We start from the raw sequence: 16,704 nt of genomic DNA, 5'->3' as shown, positions 1-16,704 counted from the left end.
GGCACTGGTGGCTCACAACTCTAATCTTAGCTACTTAGGAGGCAGAGATCAGGAGGATCGCATGCAATTCAAAACCAGCCCAGGGAAATAGTTTGAGAGGCCCTATCTCAAATACCTAACACAAAAAGGGGTGGTGGAGTGGCTCAAGGTGTAGACCCTGAGTTCAAGCCCTGGTACTGCAAAAAAAAAATTCATTCATCATAAACCATATTCACATTTTCCCCCAGAAGACTCAAAAGTGAATCTCCAATTCAGGACCATGCAGGCACCTCAGGTCATTATATTTCTTAAATCTCTTACTTTATTTTTATTTGTTTATTCTGGTGGTACTGGAATTTGAACTCAAGGCCTGCTAAACAGGCACTCCACCACTTGAGCCACCCCACCAGCCCTGTCTTGGATATTTTCAAGATAGGGTGACACGAGCTCTGCCCAGGCTGGCTTGGAACTGCAATCTTCCTGATCTCTGCCTCTCCTGAGTAGCTAGGATTACAGGCATAAGCCACCAGCGCCTGACTTAATTCTCATAATTTAGCCCAGTTACTCCCTCCCCACTTCATTAAATCACATCGACTTGCTTTTTATCCCCAAGATTCTTAGAATTTCAGACTTACTGGAAAATGTAGCAAACATCTCTCTCTGTTGACTCAACTCACCAGTTATGATATCGTACAAATTTTCTCCCTCTTCTTAAACTATTGAAGGTTTCTTGTAGACAGTCCTTTTTTCTTGATTTCTGCCTTTTGTCACATTGCATTTCAAGCCAGGTTGTTCTGCAGAATGTCCTTCATTGTGGATCCAGCTGATTGTTTCCTGTGATTAAATTCCATCAAACAGTTTGCCCCATTATTGAGGATGTCAAGTTTAAACACTTTGTTAATGTGTTACCTGTCACATTTCTCCATTGTAAAGGTACTTTTTTTAAATTAAGTTGTCGGGTGGTAATACTTTGAAGCCGTGTGTTTCCTGACAACCTTTCACCCAGAGTTTTAGTAATTCTTGATTTGACTGAACAAGTTTATTCTCCCTTTTTTCTTCTTTTCTTTAATAGTCTTGGGGGTCAAACCTAGAGTACGCCCAACCCTGAGCTATACCCCCAGCCTTAACTAATTACAATGCCACTTATACATTGTGATTTTCTATATCTAGAATTCTAAAGAGAATGACTATAAGGGTTAATGTGGAAGATATATCTGTTTATTGACTTTTTCCCCCACAGAGAATTACTTATCCATTTACTTTTTCTTAGCATCATCACTAATTCATGTTTTTTTCATTGTTTTTATTTTTTAAGCTCCATGTATTGTGATCAATTAGTGTCATTACTCTTTGTTTTTTTTTTTTTTTTTTAATGGTGCTGGGGTTTGAACTCAGGACCATCATTACTCTTTGTAATGCTTCCAAGTTTGGCTGGAGGGAGCCCCTTCAAGCTGGCTTTTCTATTCTCTCACATCCCCCTGTCAGTTTTGGTGTACCTCCTTTATCTCACAGTTAGATGTTCTGTGTTCTCCATGACTTAGCTTTCTACAAGGAGTGCTCCCTTTTGGGGGACCTATTGAGATGAGGCTGGTTACAACATAGAGTAAGAGTGAGTAGAGACTTGTGCTGTTATTTAGTTTATCCTTCTCGCCTTTTTTTTCCTACAAAGTGGAAGTTATATCTAAAACGTGATGGATTGTGGTTGAAAACCATGCATGTAGTATGTGATTTCATTTGACCTTGCAACGGAGGATAGGCTAGCTGGTCAACCTAACCTTGGTGATGCTGTGGCATTTCCGAGGGAACAAAAAGAGCAGAGCAGAGCAGTACTTTGAACCTGAGCTTCTGAAGGTCATTTGAAAACAGTAGACATTGATCAATCTGTTAACATTTGCAAAAATCCAAATGACCTTTACCTTCTCCTGTCCTCTGCTTGATGTTTATGAGGATGTTAATTGGTCATGTTTTTAAAATATTTACTTTTCTGAACTGTAATCCTTTTCCCTTTCTCCTTCTTTCCTTTTGTTAATAGTTGGACAGAGAGGACCTGAAGATGTGAGAGAAAAAGATTCAGATAAAGAGATGGCTACCAACTGCACAGCGACGGAGGACATAAAGGACGGGCAAGAGGAGATACCTGAAATACTAGAACAGATTCCTTCTTCTGCAAGCAACTTAGAAGAGACTGCACAACCTTCCGAGTCCCAGACTAGCGACGTTGGATTTAAGAAGGTGTTTAAGTTTGTTGGTTTTAAGTTCACTGTGAAAAAGGATAAGAACGAGAAGTCTGACACTGTCCAGCTACTCACTGTCAAAAAAGAGGAAGGTGAAGGAGCAGGGGCTGGCGATCACCAAGAACCCAGCATGGAGACAGAGGAGACAGCAACCAAAGAACTTGAACTCAAACAATCCACAGAGACGTCAGAAGACACCCTTATGCATGAGCAAAGCAACACTGAAATTTATCCTCGAGCTGAGTCTGCTCAAGCAGCAGAGGAAGGCAAAGATGAAGGAGAAGAGAGGCCAGAAAAAGAACTTGCCAAGTCTCCGGAATCTGCAACCAGCCCCGTCACCACTGAGACCGCATCGCCCTTCAAGAAATTCTTCACTCACGGTTGGGCTGGCTGGCGCAAAAAGACCAGCTTCAGAAAGCCGAAGGAGGATGAGCTGGAAGCTTCTGAAAAGAAAAAGGAACAAGAGACAGAAAAGGTAGACCTGGAGGAAAATGAAAAAACAGAAGAGATCTGTGAGCCACCAATAGCCTCCGAGCAGCCACAGGAGCCTGCAGAAGGCGTGGACCAGGCCAGACTGTCCGCTGACTATGAGAAGGTGGAGCTGCCCTTGGAAGATCCAGCCAGTGGCCTTCAGGGATCTGCCGAAGAGAAATGCGCTCCACTGGCAACAGAAGTGTTTGATGAAAAAATAGAAGTTCACCAAGAAGTTGTTGCTGAAGTCCACATCAGCACCACAGAGAAGGAAACTGAGGGGCAAGAGGCAGACGTGGAAGGAACAGTAGAATCCTTGTCCCCTGAAAAGCTGGTTGAAGCAAATGTTGAACCTCAGGAAGCTAAGCCTGCTGAAGAGGTGAAGCTCAAAGAATTGTGCATCTCGGGAGGAGACCATCTCCAGCCCACGGATCTGAGTCCAGATGAAAAGGTGCTGTCTAAACACCCAGAAGGCATCGTAAGTGAGGTAGACTTGCTGTCTTCACAAGAGAGAATCAAGGTTCAGGGAAGTCCCCTAAAGAAACTTTTCAGTAGCACTGGCTTAAAGAAGCTCTCGGGAAAGAGGCAGAAGGGGAAACGAGGAGATGAGGAGCCAGGGGAGCAGCATCCAGTTCCTCTAGAGTCCCCAGACAGTGGGGACGAGCAGAAGGGTGAGAGCTCTGCTTCCTCCCCTGATGAGCCCGAGGAGATCACAGGTCTGGAAAAGGGGGTGGCAGAAGGACAGCAGGAAGGGGAAGTGGAAGAAGGAGCTATTTCTGATGGAGAAAAAAAGAGAGAAGGTATTACTCCCTGGGCATCTTTCAAAAAGATGGTGACACCCAAGAAACGTGTTCGAAGGCCTTCGGAAAGTGATAAGGAAGACGAGCTGGACAAGATCAAGAGTGCCACCTTGTCCTCCACCGAGAGCACAGCCTCTGAAATGCAAGAAGAAATCAAAGGAGTTGGAGAAGAGCAAAAACCAGAAGAACCAAAGCGCAAGGTTGACACTTCGGTGTCTTGGGAGGCTTTGATCTGCGTGGGGTCGTCCAAGAAGAGAGCACGAAAAGCATCCTCTTCTGATGAAGAGGGGGGGCCAAAATCGATGGGAGGAGACGCCCACAGAGCAGAGGAGGCCGCCAGAGACAAAGAGCCAGGAGCCGACGTGGTCCTTGCCAGCTCCCAGGAGCAAGATCAAGCGCAGGGAAGCTCTTCACCGGAGGCAGCTGGAAGCCCTTCCGAAGGGGAGGGCGCTTCCCCCTGGGAATCATTCAAAAGATTAGTCACTCCAAGAAAAAAACCCAAGTCAAAACCGGAAGAGAAAACTGAAGACCTGGGCATAGAACATTCAGCTTCCGATATTGAGCCCGGGAAAGAAGACGCTTGGGTTTCGATTAAGAAATTTATTCCTGGACGGCGGAAGAAAAGATCCGACGGGAAACAAGAGCAAGCCGCCCTGGAAGACGCGGGACCGACAGAAGTGAATGAAGATGACTCTGATGTCCCTGCTGTGGTCCCTCTGTCTGAGTACGATGCAGTAGAAAGGGAGAAAACCGAAGCCCAGAAAGCCCAGAAAAGTGCAGAGAAGCCCGAAGAACAGGTGATGGGGTTTGTGTCCGAGGAGATCAGCAAGACTCTGGTTCACACAGTGACTGTGGCTGTCATTGACGGGACACGGGCAGTCACCATTGTGGAAGAGCGGTCTCCTTCTTGGATATCTGCTTCCGTGACAGAACCTCTTGAACCAGTGGACGATGAGACTGTGCCATTAGCCAAGGAGGTAATAGAAAGAGACATCGTGGCAGAAGAAACCCCCGTGGTTAGCCAGACTGTGCCAGAGAGCCGAGAGGTCCATAAGGTTACCATCCTCAGCGAGGCAGAATTAACTTCTGAAGCAGTGATAGCTGCAGAAACCACCGAGGCTATCGGTACCGAAGAAGCCACCGAAGCATCAGGTGCCGAAGAGACCACAGAAATGGTGTCAGCTGTTTCCCAGCTAACTGACTCCCCAGACACCACAGAGGAGGCCACTCCAGTTCAGGAGGTGGAAGGTGGTGTGCCAGATCTAGAAGACCTGGAGAGGCAGACTCAAGCCGTCCTCCAGGCAGTGGCAGAAAAAGTGAAAGAGGAATCAGAGTGGCCCGACACCCTAAAGCAGGAAGCCGCGATTCAGACCACGAGAGAAGCAGAGCTGAAAGCATCAGAGAAAGTGGAGGATGTGGAAGAAGGTGAAGCGCCAGGTCCAAGGGAAGAGAGGGAGGTCAAGTTGGAGGTACACATACAAGAAGCTAACACTGAACGTTTTACTCAAGGGGCTGTCATGGTGCAGCCCACCCTGGAAAGCTTGGAAGAAGTTCCTGAGGTGACGGCCTGCACGGAGTCTGGGGAGCCTGTAATCCCAAGTCAGGCTGAAAAGCCCCAGGAGAGCGAAGTGGGACAGGCTGTTCCCCCTGACTCGGCTGAAACCCCGACAGACAGTGAGACCAACGGAAGCACCCCCGTGGCAGATTTGGAAGCTCTAGATACAATTCAGGATGATGAGGTTATGAAAAGTCATGAAGAAAACACATTTGCACCTGGTACCCAGCCCCAGGCCACAGAGGCAGAGACCATTCCAGCCCACAAAGAGGCATCTGCTAGTTTTCAATCGCAGGAAGAAAATAAAGAACAATCAAGAACAGAAGACGTTCTAGAATATACAGAACAAGAGCAAACAGCGGAAGAAGTACCGGTTTCGACTGAGGTGGTTCAAGAGGTTCGCCAGTCTGTTAATGAGGAAATGAAAGACGAACCACGTGTTGAAGGACATGAAAGCTCTACAAGCACAGACAGAACCGATCGCCAGGAGGAGGTCACTGAAATTGCCCTCGATGGCGAAGTGGAATGTGAGAAGGATGACAATATTGAACCCCAGCGTCCAAGCCCAGAGGAGGAAGAGACAGAAACTCAAGCAGAAAGGGAGAAAAATGAAACAAAGCCAACACCAGCGGGCCAAGAACTTGAGCTAAAAACAGCTGCTCCCATCTGCGAGGAGCTCAGCCCACAGCTGATTCAGATAGTGGATAGGCCTGTCTCAGACAGGGGAAGGGAAGTAAGCAGTCTTGAACATCAAGAGGACTCAGGATGCATAGAGGTTCAAGTTCAAAGCTCTGATGCATCAGTTACACTAACTGCAGCAGTGGAGGAGGAGCACTTAGCAGAAACAGGTGAAACTTTGGAGTCCGCAGGTGCACATTCAACACCAGTAGTAAAGTTCTCTGAAAAAGACGAAGATTGGACCCCTCAGCCAGGAGACGACACTGTGCCAGAGGGGCCTGAGTCTCGGGCAGAATCAGTAACAGTAACAGCATCCGCCACTCACGAAAAAGGCCATTGTGATCTGGAAGGAGAGAGAGGCGCATTCCAGGAACAGGGGCCAGATGAAGGTGACCAGCAGGTTGGTTGTCAAGAAGGCAATGTGACTGATGTCAAGGAGGGAGATCTTGAAGCTGACAACGAGATTTTGGGACTTGAGACTGAGAGCAGTAAGCTGGTACAGAACATAATCCAGACGGCTGTTGACCAGTTTGGGCAAACAGAAGCAGCAGCCTCTGAAACACCTGATTTACAGACACAGGCTTCCCCAGAGCAATCCAACAGCCAGGGAGCTGGACAGAAGACAGAAGATGACAGACAGCAGGCCCCTGCCCAGGATGAAACACAAGCCATCGCCACCCAGGATGAGTTCGTGCTAACCACTGTGGGACCAGCGCCTTCTGACATCCCCGAAGATTCCAGTGAAGCTTCAGAAAACATGGTGATGGTGGAGGTGGAAAGTTCCAGTGTAAATGGCCCTCAGTGTGAAGAGGTGATTCCTCCATCAGACACAGACGGAGATGGAACCAAAGCCAAACTTGTGCCAGATGATGGTCAGGCCGAGTTAGGAGAAAGAGTTGAGAAGCCATCCTTTGAATCCAAAGAAAAGGAGACAGGGGAAGCTACCCTTCACCCTGGCAACCAGTTCTCAGCTCTGTCAGACACCGATGCCTGTGGAGGTGGAACCAAAGAGTCCTCTGGTGCCAACGGACTGAAAGGGACACAGGAGGAAGATTCCCAAGAAGGAGGGCTTCAGGAAGGAGAAGGGCACAGTGAGCCTGAGAAGGAGATGAAACCCCAAAAAGAAGAGGAGGAGTTGGAGAATCGAGAGAGTGAGCCACCAAAACCCAAACTTACAGAGCACTAAGACGTGGTGTAAGTAAGCTTCCTTACGAATTGTTTTCTCCTTCTTGCCCTTACATGGCATATTTGTCACAAAGAAATTGGAAGTTCAAATCATTAGGATTTTTTGATAATTTTGATTTTATGCAGACCCTCCGATTTATTTTTATTTTTATTTCTTCATTGGTGGTACTGGGGTTTGAACTCAGGGACTTGTGCTTCCCCAGCCCTAGCCCAGTGTAGACCCTCCAGTTAGGGGAAATAACTTCAACTACACTAAGAGATTTAGAGTTCCTTTTTTTTTTTTGCTCACCAATGCCATTTAGTTTCATTGGTGTCATGAAAATAATAGCTTTGTTTTACCTCTCACATGACTGCTTTAGAAGAAAAAACGGGGTGTGCCTGTGTGTAGCTGGGGGCATAAGAAATACACTGGGCTCTCTCAGCACCATTTCAACTAGGTTTTTTTTTTTTTTGGCGGGGGAAGTATTTGGGCTTGAACTCAGGGTGTCACTCTTGCTAGGCAGTGGCTCTACTGTTTCACCAGTCCTGTTTTTGTGCTTAGTATTTTCAAGATAGGGTCTTGGGAACTATTAGTCCAGGGCTGTCAAATCTTCAAATCATGATCTGCCTGATCTCTGCTTCCCAAGTAGCTAGGAGCCAACTTCAACTAGTTTTTTTTTTTCTTTTTTTAAATTACTAGTAGCCCAAACTAAGTCTTTATCACACTGTTTGAAATTTATAGTTCTTTAGGAAACAGTGGAGTTTTTTCCTTTGAGTATTAACAAGTATTTTTTTATTTTTAACTTTGCAATGCACGTGAGCCTGGCAGGAAGTGTCACTGAAGCCACTGGTTTTGTGACAGCCCAACATCACTGTCTTTTTTTCTAATGGTGTTAGATGATGGTTGCTGGTGGCTGTAGTTTGACTTGTTCATAAATGAGGGAGAAAAAGGAGATTGCATTTACTCTGCCTTACTTCCTTCTACAGGTACACGCATTGGGCGTTTGCAAGACCAGAATGTGAAGACGAGTCGAGGAAGAAAACGCTGCTGATGAGAGTCTAAGACCAATGTCACAGAACTCTGAGAGCTGGAGCAGGAAGACCCACCAAACTCACTTCTAGAGTGCCCTGACAATCCTGAGGCTTCATCAGGAGCGAGAGCCAGCTAAACATTTCCTTTTTCAAGACGACCTATTATTTCTCTTGATACCATATAATTTTCCTGATTTAAGATCCTGAAGTCTTAGCCTGGAACTGACATTGGCAATACCTAGCTCTACTTCTCGAACTGGAGTATCATTCTTTATGTATTTATATGTATGTTTTAAGTAACCCTTCTTCTGTATCTATTGTATATTTTTTTCTTTAATGTCTAAGACCACAGGCAGTATAGCACCTGTCCTTTGTATCACACAATATATGATGGGCCTGTAGCCATGGGGAAGCCTTGGGAAGCTCCAAGCCTCACTTATAACCTGACTTATAAAGACAACGTGTGAGAAAATAGCATTGCTGACAAGAAGGTACAATTCTTATTTTTGAAATTCACTGATGCTTAGGTTCTTGCGTGGTAGGACTCTGAAACTGGCCCCTTTCTTCTGCACCGCGAGTTAAAAAATAAAGCTCATTTTAAAATGGAGAGAATGATGCACTTAGTTACTGTGACTTTTCTTTCTAGTCCTTTGGAGGTTACTCTTAACGCAGAGCAGTAAAATGTTTTTTATGTTATGCTGGAAGAATTGATTTATAAGTTTTTGATTCTACTCTTATATGCTAGACTGAATTCACACCCAGAGAACAAAATGAATCCCGGTCTTTCCAAATGGTATTTTGATAGATACTGGATTGTGTCTGTGTCACATGTGTTGCCCCTTCTTTTAAGAGCAATGTTGCATTTTGTTCATTTGAATAAATTGTGATTTGACAGCTGATTTAAATAAAACATTTGCTTCACTTAGATTTACTGATTTTATTAGTTACTAGGCAGCCGAGGACCCGTGTTCACTCTGTTAGAGTAAGCTAATGACAACAAGACGACAGACAAGCTGGCACCTTGTAATTCAGTAACTACATGGAGACATCACTTCACACTGGTTTGAGTCAGATGGTTAAAGGAAACCATGGCAGAGACGCGTTTGCTAAAATAAAACAGTAGTTTTTCAGACTTGACAATTTGGTGCAGTCCTACATCTGGTAATTCCTGAAAAACTCAGTTTTCTGTTTATAGTTTTGTTTTAAAACTATGACAGATGTCTCTAGAAGGAAGTTTTCAGAAGGCTTACAAATGCTTTTCCTAAAAGATCTTGGAAATTTTTTTTAAATGCCAACATGGTAAGTCATGCTCATACATAAAGGATTTTGTTGGACAAAATTACACAACAGACCGTCACCTAACTACTGTAAAGTTTTACCTTTTCACATATAGAACTGGCCTGGACAATACACTTAAATTTGCCTCAACCTCAGTACTCCAGTTTAAGAATTTTATGTTTGACAATTAATGAATTTTTTTTTTTTCCCAGTACTGGGGCTTGAACTCATGACCTTCACCTTGAGCTACTCCACTAGCCCTTTTTGCAAGCAATTTGCCTGGGCTGGCTTCGAATTGTGATCCTCCTGATCTCTGCCTCCTGAGTAGCTAGGATTATAGGCATGAGCCACCGGTGCCTGGCTAAAGCATAACATTCTTGAAAAACTATTAGCATCAAGAAAATTTGCTGTTGAAATCAAACACAGCTTCTCTTATATTAGCAAGTCTGACTGTATAAATAATTGACCCCATGACACGATATGATCTTACATAGTTGGAAAACATTTAATATTCTTTTAGAAGTTATTCACAAATATATAGTAAGGCACCTATGCATTTTTTTTTTTTTTTTTTCTTTTTGAGACGGGAGTAAGGGAGTTCTTGCTATGTTGCCCAGGCTGGTCTTGAACTTCTGGGCTCCAGTGATCCTTCCCATCTCGGCCTCCAGAGTAGCTGGGACTACAGTGCAGCCATGCAGCACTATACCCAGCTTACCTGTGCACAATTATTAAACATTAACATCCCTAGATTTAAAATCCTCCATTTTTACTTTCCCAATTGAGACAAATCCAAGTGCTGGTATCAAGTTTTGAAGATGAAGAAAAAGTATTGGTGCTGACAGCAATTTGTAAGGTGTCCAGTGCACGAACTTCCTCTGTGTAGCAGGGAGACAAAGCTGCTTTGAATGGATTAAATGTGTGCTGTTGTCTTTTTTCCCCACAGGCCACCAAGTGACTGGCGGTCAGATCACTGTCAGCTTTCCAGTGGGTAGCTGCTGCTTGGCTGTGCTTTCTTACAGTCACCACCTAATGTGCCCTGGATCGCTTCCTTATCCCTCTATATCCAGGTCTGTGTAGCAACACTGTTTTATTAACATGACCACCAACGGTAGCCTTCAATACACTTCTGTTTTCTAAGTCTGACACTGCTGTTAGCCATATGAACGTAAAATGTGAACTGCAGAAGTCAGAGCAAAGTGCCTCAAATTCGCAATTTTTTGGCATGATGACTATGGAGCCCTGCATACTAGAAGGCAAATAATCTCAGAGATAATTTGTCCTAATATTTTTCTTTAATGTTTGGGACTACAGATAGGGCTAGAGATTTTAGCTTCAGCATAAGCTTCAAGCATAGCAGTTACTTCTACTCTGAGAACAATATTTGATACCTAGTTGTTTGTGGGGCCAATTTTCATTAAATAAAATACAGTCTAATTAAATGCCATGTATTTTCTTTCTGTAATTCCGCCTGGATTTGGTTGTGTTTGCTCTTCTCTGTTGCAATATTTGGCATAGGTTTTCACTACTTTCCTTCGTGATGCTGTCTGCAGAGCATCACGAGAGTGTGGAATGAATGAATCTGGGATGGGGGTGAACTCACAAAAGTCTCTGTCAGTAATTCTTAATTTTTTGGGTCCTGGCTCTCTTCGTTAGACTCTCATTAAACTTCTGGCTGAGTTTCTAAATACAAACACAATTTTATGTAATTTTTGGGGAGTCACAGTCGTCTCTGAAATGCCAGCCAATAACCAGAACTGGAGTTATAATCCCTTTTTCCAACTCCACCAGAAAGGCATGGTCTTTCATGCCTATAATCCCAGCACTCGGGAGGTTGAGGGAGGAGGATCACAAATTTCAGGCCAGTATGAACTATACAGTGAGACCCTGTCTCAAAAATATCACCACCACCACCTCGGGTTGGGGATAAGGAGATGGGAGACATACAAGGATTCCTGGATAGAAAGAGGTTGGAACCTGAACACAAAACCAGTATCAGGTAATCCAAATCCAGCAATGGGTCTCTGGAACCCAGTGCACCTGGCAAAATTCTCATACAAATCCAATTTACCCCCACCGTCCTCCCCCACCTCTAGTTTCCGTCATTGGAATTAGGATAATCTGCCCTAATTTTCATCTGAGCAAGCTGAGACTTTTAAGTGATGACTCAGGTTTTGGTGGTGTCATTAACTGTTTAAAATGCTCTCATAGTCACACCTCACACCTCCAGCTTAGCACGACAGACAGCTTCACTGGCATTCCACAGTGATGAGAGAGGTTGCTTAACTGTGAGCAGGACAGGGGTGGTTCAGTTAAGAGGAGCTTCTGCGTAACCTGTTTGGAGAGCAGCGTGGAGAAAGCTCCCGTGCTAACTCCACCCTATGCTTTTTCTTCTGTTTGTGCTAACAATCCCAAATCATTTGGTATCATAGAAGTACTGTAGACTTGGCTAATTTAAAAAAAAAGCATTGTAAGCTGGAAGCATGTCTGAAGAGGTAGAATGCCTGCTGAGGAAGTGCAAAGCCCTGAGTTCAAACTCCAGTACCACCAAAACACACACACACATACACACACGCTGTGTTTGATTCTGTTTATCCCTGCTCACTTTTGGGGCCTACCTTGTTCCTGGAACTAGAAACCTAGAGGAAAAAGCTGGGTTCTGTTTAAAGATGTTCCAGAAGTGATAGTGCCCGGATGACCAGGGCTTCTGCAGGAGTGGGATTCATCCTGTGACGTCATTAAGAGGCTGAGCAGGGGTCCTTTGTCTTAGTGATTCTCCAGGCACTGGAGCTGAGGCTGTGACTCTAGCCACTCTGTTCCCCTATGTGTGCCGCCCATCACAAGGGCTCAGGGGCCAATGGTATGTTATGAGTTGGGGTCACAGATACTTGCCATCCTGCAAGGACAGCCTTGCAAAGAAAAGGAGTTTCTACCCAAAATGCCCGTGGTCCCCAGTGTTTGGACTTCAGGACGAGGTGGGGAGTTTGGCTTGCATGCTGTTGTAATGATTTGGGCCAGAGCTGGCCATGGCTTCTAGTAAAGTGAGTAGCTGAGCTGGAGGACCATGGGGAAGACCACGAGCTCTCAGCAGACAGCAGCCATCTGTCCTGGGAACAGTGCAGGTTGAACAACGTTTCTGAGTTGGCTGGAGCCACTTACATGGGGTGTGGGAGACAGTTTTTTGTTTGTTTTGGGTAGGACTGGGGTTTGAACTCAGGGCTTCATGCTTGCAAGGTAGGCACTTTACTACTTGAACCACACCTCTAATTCTTTTTGCTCTGGTTAGTTTGAATATAGGGTCTCATTCTTTGTTCAGGCTATCCTGAACCCCCATTCTCCTGTTTTACACTTATCACTGTGGCTGGGATGACAGGCCCGTGCCACCACACCCAGCTTTTTTTTCTGTTTGTATGGAGTCTCCCAAAATCTGCCCCCCCCACCCCATTGGTCTTGAACTGCAATTCTCCTGATCTTAGAGCCACCGCACCTGGCTGAGAGAATAGTTTTGAAAAGGCTCAGCTGGGTGCTGGTGGTGCACACCTGTTATCTCAGCTACTTGGGAGGCAGAAAACATGAGGTTTGAAAAACCCTATCATGAAAATACCCAAAACAAAAAAGGCTGGATCAAGTGGTAGAGCACCTGCCTAGCAAGTGTGAGGCCCTGAGTTCAAACCCCAGTCAGTACTGCCGGGGAAAAAAAAAGAAAGGCTCAACTTGAGATATCCAGGGGTGAATGCAAAATGTTGACAGCTGAATATAACCAGAAGAGAATTTGAACTGGAGGGACATGAAGAGCGCTGTCATGGAGATGGAAAATAACTGCACAGATCCTTGCGAACTTTCTTTTTCTGTGTGCAGCGGAAGGGATGTGAGGACTAAACCCAAGGCTCACACATGCCAGGCAAGTGCTCTACCAGGGAGCTACACCCAGTAATTTTTTAATTTTGAGCTTGCGCTCAGTAAGTTGCCCAGACATGTCTCGAACTTGGGATCCTACTGCCTTACCTTCCCAAGTAGCCGGGATTAGAGGTGTGTGCCACACTCTCGGCTCCTTACAAAGTTTCTTTTTTTTCCTTTTGTTTTTGGGGCAGTGGGGGGGTAGTCTTGCGAGTATTTGCCCAGGCTTCAAACTATGACCCTCTTGATTGCTGCCTCCTGAGGGAATAGTTAGGATTACAGGTGTGAGCACCTGGCTTGTTTTTTTTTTTTGGTGGGTCTGGGATTTGAACTGAGGGCTTTATGCTGGCAAAGCAGGTGCTCCAGGCTGGCCTCAAACTGAGATCCTCCTGATTTCAGTCTCCAAGTATCTAGGATTAAGGTGTGAGCCTCTGGGCCCTTACAAAGTTTCTTGAAGTCTCATACACAAACTTTGGCTTGGTGACTGAAAAAAACAAGGCTTTAAAATACACTTATCCTGTCTCCGCCGGCTCCTTATCTCAAGATGTATAAATACTTCCCAAGTTGTCCTATAACGAAATGCACTGAAATGTATTAGTAATTAGAAGGAAAGACATCTGGATGAACTGCACACTGAAGCACTTTGTTGGCTGATAAACTGCTGCTGTCTCTACAAACATTCTGGAAGATTCAGAATAATGGCACTGATCTTCCTTGCAACTGTGCAATACATACGGTGTTCAGACACACTGTGTCACCTGCCGTTTTCTTTCCTCCTTGCCTGGTTGCCTTCTCGGCAGTGGTGGCCAGCTAGGGCATCTCCCTAGGGTGGGAGGCACATCATGGGCAGGAACAAGCCAAACCTGCAGTATCTTGTGGGCACCCCAGGTCTCCACAGACCAAGTGTCATGCAGGCTCCTAGTTCTCTGCCTGTGACCTTTGTCTGCTTTGGGGCATCTCCAACTGAAAAGAGAAATTAAATTTTTTTTTTAACTTTTCTTTTTGCGGTACTAGGGTTTGAATTCATGGTCTACACCTTGGGCCACTCTGCCAGCCCTTTTTTATGAAGGGTTTTTAAGATAGGGTCTTGAGAGCTATTTGCCTGGGGTTGGCTTTGAACTGTGATCCTCCTGATCTCTGCCTCCTGAGTGGCTAGGATTACAGGTGTGTAAGCCCCGACTTTCTCTTTCTTTTCTTATCCCTCCTGTCCTCTCCCCTTCCCTCCCTCTCTCTTCTCTCGTTACTGGGGTTTGAGCTCAGGTCCTAGTGCTTGTTCTGTATGCGCTCTACCCCTTGATGCCCCTAGCTCTTTCTTTTTCTGTGCTCACAGATTACAAGGACATTTGGAATGAGGAGATTGGAATAAATTCCAGAGCCTTTCAACCACACACTTCCTCTGAGGTGCAGGTACAGAAGTGTACATTGCACGTGTCTTATTGTGGAGCTCTGTGTCACAAAGAAAGAAGCATGGTAGCAATGGAATGGGCCCTTCCCATCCCTTTATCAGTGTGTCTCTCTGGGTTTTATTCTAAGGAGCAAGTAGATCCAAGAAAGGACAGTAATTTTGTAGCAGAAATGACATAGCAATTCTATGGTTCTCAAAGTGGGGCTCCTCGCATCCACACCATTGGGGAATCTATTAGAAAGCCTTGGGCACCACCTGACTGGGACTGAATCAGACTCTTCCCCCGGGACCAGGGCTGGCGCCGGGCTTCATCAAGCCCTCCAGTTTGGGTGGCACTGAAGTTTAAGGTTACTGTGGCCTCAAGGGAATTGCCTCAATAGCAGAATAAGTAGATTAATAGGTGAAAAAGTTTCCCTTCCCCTTTTCTTCCCTCCAATATGTCTAGCTCACAGAAATGCTTGCATATTTGGGCAAATAGTGTTTTCTTGCTTTATAATTTGGACAAATCTAGGTGTAGAGCTAAACACACACACACACACACACACACACACACACACACAATTACCTGAGTTAATTTAAAGGAGGAAAGGGAGTGGGTGTGGATCATGTCTATAATTCCAGCTATGGGGAGCCATGGGTAGGAGGACCACAGTCTGAGGCTGGCCGCAGCAAAAATGTGAGACCCTATCCAAAAAATAACTGAAGCAAAAAATGGCCTGGAGCAGGTAGCTCACACCTGTAATCTTAGCTACTCATGAGGCAGAGATCAGGAGGATCGTGGTTCAAAGCCAGCCCTGGGCAAATAGTTCCTGAGACCCTATCTAGAAAATACCCTACACAAAAATGGGCTGGCAGAGTGGCTCAAGTGCCTGTGTAGCAGGTGTGAGGCCAGTTCAAACCCCAGTACCACCAAAAAATAAATAAGTAAAGTAAAAAATGGCTGGTGGTGGTGTTCGAGCTGTAGAGTGCCACAAAAATAGACTGGATTAGCAAGAAAAGCCATGCTTTCTACTCGTTTCTTCCTTTCCTTTGTTGTTGAATCAAAGATTTGTTAATTGTTGCTGGGCAGGTGGCACATGCCTATAATCTCAGCTACTTGGGAGGTGAAGACAGGAGGATGGGGAGTTGGAAGCTAGAATGAGCTAAGTTACAGAAACCCTATCTAAAAAACAAAATACAAACAAACTCATGCTGGGGGCATGGTTCTTGTGATACTTGCCTAGTATATGCCAGACCCTAGGTTCAATACTGAGTAACGCACACACACAATTGTCAATTGCAAGACACAGGTTTGTCAATTGAAAGTGCCGGTCAGACTTCCTAACTTCCTATGTTTGGGTGTTAAATAGAAAGAACACTGCTTTTTTTGAGTAAGCCACATTGGGGTTTGAATCCTAGCTGTCTATTTGCCTGGGTAGAAAAGTTGCCTAGCCTCTCTGGGCCTGTTTTCTCTCATGTCTCCTGGGAGATATGTCTGTCAGGATTGTTGGGAAGAAGTAAATTTACCTGGCAGGCAGACACCAAATCCAGGATCTCGCTTCCCCCAGTTGAATTCCAGGTGACAGTGGATCTTCACAAGGGGCCATCTTCATGATGGGAATTTTGTCAAGGCAGGTATTGTTCATTTTCCAGAGAATAGCAGCTTGGCTCATTAGGTTTTGTTTTGTTTTGTTTTTGAGACAGGGTCTCAGGCCGGCCAAGAACTTTCAGTCCTCCTGTTTATTTCCCAAATGCTGATACTGCGAGCACACACCACTGTGCCCAGCTTGGTGCTTATTTTGGATGTCTCAGCTCTTTCCCTTTCTTGCAAGGTGAATGGACTCCATTCTGCCTCATTACTTTATATCATCCACAGCTACTTTTGAACAGCAAAGCTTTCTCCCTGCTAAAGCCTCATTCCTACAAGTAAAACCCTACAGTGCTTTCCAAAATCTGCTCTTTAGAAATATGCCACAAAAAAGTGAGTACCTCTTTATTGGTTTCCCTGTGAAGGAAAAGTAATAGCACTGGTAATATTAGTAAGAGGTAGACCTAGAATGACAGTTCAAATTAATTTTGAAGTGTACGTGTTCACATTAATTATGCCACTGCAGTGATTTCCAAAGCTTTTAAAAATGGGTACCATCAAAAGCTCAGAATAGATGGTTAAATTTATAACCTATAGGGGTTGGAATAGGCAGTGAGCATTCAGAGATAGGGTGGGCTTTGGGGTGT

The 16,704-nt window shown here is 45.0% G+C and overlaps 1 protein-coding gene across 3 annotated transcripts in view; it reads left to right on the top strand.

The window, feature by feature from the left end:
* Window positions 1-8,840, top strand: part of Akap12 (A-kinase anchoring protein 12) — an 80,576-nt gene extending 71,736 nt beyond the window's left edge. For all 3 annotated transcript variants that reach the window (XM_020175996.2, XM_020175998.2, XM_074072324.1), the window contains 2 exons: window positions 2,012-6,911; window positions 7,869-8,840. In XM_020175996.2, the coding sequence (XP_020031585.1) occupies window positions 2,012-6,903 (4,892 nt within the window). In that variant the 3' untranslated portion in view covers window positions 6,904-6,911; window positions 7,869-8,840. The remainder of the gene's footprint in view (window positions 1-2,011; window positions 6,912-7,868) is intronic.
* Window positions 8,841-16,704: the final 7,864 nt, after the last annotated feature.

This window comes from Castor canadensis, chromosome 1 (assembly GCF_047511655.1).
Source record: "Castor canadensis chromosome 1, mCasCan1.hap1v2, whole genome shotgun sequence".
Taxonomy (NCBI): Eukaryota; Metazoa; Chordata; class Mammalia; order Rodentia; family Castoridae; genus Castor; species Castor canadensis.
Note: the sequence above shows the minus strand (reverse complement) of the source record. Positions and strands in the feature narration are given on the sequence as shown.